Genomic DNA, 4,702 nt, shown 5'->3' on the forward strand with positions numbered 1-4,702 from the left:
ACACCTGCCATCGTTCCCTGCCTATCCCGTGCCTCATGTCACTGACTTACTCGCCTCTTTCCTCATCTCTACCTTCCCTGCTCATCGCCATCCACACGCACCTCACTGGAGATGTGTTATGGTACATGAATCCTGTTTTGATAAGGGGGCACACACACCCACACGCCTTTGTATCACTGGCACGCACTTTTAAATCTGCTGCCCCGCCCTCACTTCACCAGCCTCGCCACGCTGTAACACAGAGGAAGGGACGCGTGTTGTTGTGACGCACTTCCTCTGTTTGGGAGTTTTGGGTGTGGGCAATGTTGCTCTGTAGATATATTCCAACACGCGACAGTGGAAAGCGTGTGTATGTAATGTGTGTCTGTGTATGTATGTATGTATATGTATGTGTACACCGAGTAGGCAAGGCCGGAAGTAGCCAAGGGGATGATATTGTAGGTCCTTTCCCAGACTGGTTAGTGTTCAGTTGCCAGGTGTATAGGGTGAGAGGGATAGAATGCAGGGACTCAGCCTATAATATAAGCCCTACATCCTAGAGTGTGACGGTAACCAGGGCTCTCTTTCACCCTAAAGATCAACCTGGACCCTGGCACACGCGCCCAGATCGCCAAGTCCCTTGACTGCCCCGACAAGTACATTTTCGACGCAGCGCAGAAGAGGGTTCAGGCGCTCATGGAATCTGACGCGTACCTTCGCTTCCTCCAGTCTGAGCTGTACAAGGAACTGCTGCACCCGGACTCCTCGCTCTCTAACCCTGAGGCGTTATAGGCCCCGAGGACCCGCGTGCTGGCCGGGAGGCCCCCCTCTCTCTTCCTTCCTTGCCCCTCCCTCCCTCCCGCCACTCAAAAGATGACATGCTGTGAGATTGTTGACTTATGATGTATTTAATAATTTATGATAGATTTTTGTATTTATTACGCGGTGAAGTATTCTTGTACGGGGAGGCTTTATGTAAAGTTGACGGAAAAATCCTGAGACTGCTTTGTGTGATCCTGAGCTTCCCGGCGCCGTGGTGGGGCGCGCGATGGCGGCGCAACCAGAGTCCCTCCCCCTGCCCCGCTGGCCGGGCACTGTGCCCCTGTGCGCGTGCCAGGCCAGCCCCTCCCCTTTCCCCCTCGGCTGCCTCGCGGCCACCCTGACTGTGATACCTCTGCCGGGCCGTCGCCCGCACCGCCTAGTCACGCCGCCTTGCCGCCGCCACCTCCTTTACCAAAGACTTTTATAAGGAGTAGGAAAGGAGCTTTGATGTGTAAAATATATGGTATATTTTGTAGTGGTTGAGGATGTTACCTTGTTGTACAAGCCAGACTGTAAATGCGTATTTTCCGCATGACCCAGGGCCGCGCCCTCCACCCGCTGCCCGGCGCCCGTCAACACTTCATCTCAGTTTCATGAGAGCCAGTGTCGTGCGTAATACGCACTCCACCCCAGCGGCGGAGCTCCTGCGGCCCCGCTCGCTTGTCACAGTATTTATATATTAAGTTATTTATAATACCTTTAGTAGCCCAAGATGGCCTCTGTAACCCTTCGGGGGAGGCATGTGGGCGTGAGGGTGGGAGGGGCGGCGAATCCCGCCGCCCCTCCCCGCCACAACTCTGCCACATTCCACAGACGGACCCTGACGCCCGTAGAGTAGCGGTACTTAGTCACATTTTAATGTATTCCCCGTGGTGTAGGAAGCCTCATTCACCTGAGAAAACTCACTCATTCGCCTCATTCATCTCGCCTCCTGCACCCTCCCCACACCCTCACCCTCGCCGGCGGGAGCCCCGCGCCCTGCCTCATCTAGTCCTCACATGTACATAGCATCCCTCTCCTGTACAAATCTTGTCAGTTAGCGATAAGTGACATAGTCTGCTTAAGTGATCCAAGTGAAATATATACGGAAAACAAAAAATATTTCTTTGTATCCTTCACCACTCTCCCGGAGATGACAGCCTGGCGTGGGTGTGAATGCATTCAGCCGCCTTGCCCTACAGAGAGGCAGGACTCCTCCTGAGGACATCCTCGGAAGCCTAAAACCTGTTCAGTGCTTCTATATTCTTTTTCTTTTTCTCTCCCTTTCTTTGTGGCAGGTCATCGGTCTTTGTCAGAGACACGGGATCTTTTTCCTCTCATACAATATGGGACAAAATAGAATATAGTCACGATCGCATGGAAGTAATTGTACTGGTAGTAGTAATACCAGTAGCATTTAATAGTAGTAGTACGTAGTAGAGTAGCAGTAGTAATAGTAGTAGTAGTAGTAGTAGTAGTAGTAGTTGTAGAGTAGTAGTGACGGTAGCGGCATGATAGTAGTATAAGTCTTAACTGATGATGGATGTAGAGCTATAGCAGTAATAGTACCCACAACATGCAGTGATGCTTAGTACTGTAGCCTTACATTATAATATTAGGAATCATTCATTCAAACTGGAGAACAAGAAAAAAGGAAAAGGGTCGAGCTAACACACACACACACACACACACACACACACAACGCGTAGTGTAGTGGTTAGCACGCTCGACTCACAATCGAGAGGACTGGATTCGAGTCCCGGGAGCGGCGAGGCAAATGGGCAAGCCTCTTAATGTGTGGCCCCTGTTCACCTAGCAGTAAATAGGTACGGGATGTAACTCGAGGGGTTGTGGCCTCGCTTTCCCGGTGTGTGGAGTATGTTGTGGTCTCAGTCCTACCCGAAGATCGGTCTATGAGCTCTGAGCTCGCTCCGTAATGGGGAAGACTGGCTGGATGACCAGCAGACGACCGAGGTGAATTACACACACACACACACACACACACACACACATGCAATTAGTCACTCGGTCCATCAGTCAATCAAAGGAAAGGCAGTGAGCCGTGACTGTAGGAGGAAAGGACGCGAAATGTCATTCATGCGGAGCGAGGCGGAGGCTCACCCACGCCCGGGACAGGTCAGCAGGAAGGAGGGGGTGGTGGGGGGAAGGGGATTGACAGGTAAAGGTCGCGCCCCTGCAGCTTGCAAACACCAGCACAAAATGGCGAAGGTTCGAAACGCAATTCACAGTGTTTCATATTTTTCTAACTACGCAATATTTTGAAATGCAGTTCGTAGTTATTCTTTTTCTTTTCGAAGTTGGCAATGTTTTAACACTTAGATCGATTGTTACTTACATATTTCTCACGCACGTACCTCTTGCAAGGATTAAGTGTGTGAGTATGTATTTATGGGTATGTATTTAGCATAGGCACAGAAAAGAGAGAGAGAGAGAGAGAGAGAGAGAGAGAGAGTGTCTAGTTTGTTCTCCCTTAGCTTCACACACACACACACACACACACACTTCCTGCAGGTCACACTTGCAATTAAAAGTAAAAATAATCACTTTACACACTTGTTATACAAGCCCATACAAAGCAGGACAGTATTGATGGCAAGCATTTTTGTATGGTGAGAGAGAGAGAGAGAGAGAGAGAGAGAGAGAGAGAGAGACGTAGAAACAGAATATCATTCTTCCCTTCTTCCTCTTCTTCTCTCTTCTTCTTTTTCTCTCTAGATTCCCACGTCATGTTCTTACTCATCACCCTCTTCCTCCTCCTCCTCCTCCTCCTCCTCCTCCGTCCGTAAGTCGCCTGTCAGTCATTCCTGGAACTAAACTATGCAAATCACAAACAGACTATCCCATGACGGACACTTAAGGCCATGAGAGGTCGAACCAGCACGAACCAGTGAGGACTGATTCATTCCTTACTCAAGTCGTGTCTCGTGGCTCGTGTCAGCTTCTTCCCTCCAGCTCATCCTCCACGCCGCCTCTTCCTCCTCCGACTGCCGTATCCCCCGAGTTAAGTAAAGATTGAAGGGAAAAAATGTGAATACATATATATAGGTAAAATACGTTTTCTAATAGTTATAAGAATGTGATGAAAAAATTGCGTGAGAGGTGTATCACATAAGATGAGGGAAGTTTTTTTTTTTTTTTTTTTGAGAGAGAGAGTTTTGTGTTATGGTAGAATATGATGCAGAGAGAGAGAGAGAGAGAGAGAGAGAGAGAGAGAGAGAGATGTGTAAGCCCGTGACAGGTGGTTAGATAATCACACACACACACACACACACATCCCTTCCCTCAACGTCATGAGAAATTGTATGTACAGTACATAAAGACATTGCAAGGAACCGTCGTACCCTTACTGCCAAAGAAACGTACATATTACAAGCTTGTGTAAATATTTATGTGTGTGTGTGTGTGTGTGTGTGTGTGTGTGTGTGTGTTTGAACGAGGTTGTTTCTCCCCGCACTGGTCCTTTCTCTCTCTCTCTCTCTCTCTCTCTCTCTCTCTCTCTCTCTCTCTCTCTCTCTCTCTCTCTCTTGCGCATGCAAGACGAGGTAGGGTGAGTGAACTGTGCTTAATTTCATTTCAGGGTTTCGCGGCCCCTTCCCCCTTCCCTCCCCTCCCCTCTGCTGACCTTGACCGACACTCCTCCGCCACCGCCATCCTCCACGAGACGCCCCCTCCTCCAATTCCCCCCCCTCTCCCCCCGTCTCACAGGCTCTCCATGCTGTCCCTGGATGAATTTAATAAGTTGGTCTTGCTGATGTGTACAAGAGATGTACGGTTATGTGTGTATTGGTGCGCACACACACACACACACACACACACACACACACACAGAGAGAGAGAGAGAGAGAGAGAGAGAGAGAGAGAGACTGATCGACCGACGCATCAACAGAGAGAGAGAGAGAGA

General features: G+C 49.6%; 1 protein-coding gene across 2 annotated transcripts in view; it reads left to right on the top strand.

The window, feature by feature from the left end:
• Positions 1 to 1,902, top strand: part of LOC123505992 (regulator of G-protein signaling 2-like) — a 145,168-nt gene extending 143,266 nt beyond the window's left edge. For both annotated transcript variants that reach the window (XM_045257799.1, XM_045257800.1), the window contains one exon: positions 577 to 1,902. In XM_045257799.1, the coding sequence (XP_045113734.1) occupies positions 577 to 771 (195 nt within the window). In that variant the 3' untranslated portion in view covers positions 772 to 1,902. The remainder of the gene's footprint in view (positions 1 to 576) is intronic.
• The last annotated feature ends 2,800 nt before the right edge of the window (positions 1,903 to 4,702 follow it).

The sequence above is a fragment of the Portunus trituberculatus genome, chromosome 19 (genome assembly GCF_017591435.1).
Source record: "Portunus trituberculatus isolate SZX2019 chromosome 19, ASM1759143v1, whole genome shotgun sequence".
Lineage (NCBI taxonomy): Eukaryota > Metazoa > Arthropoda > Malacostraca > Decapoda > Portunidae > Portunus > Portunus trituberculatus.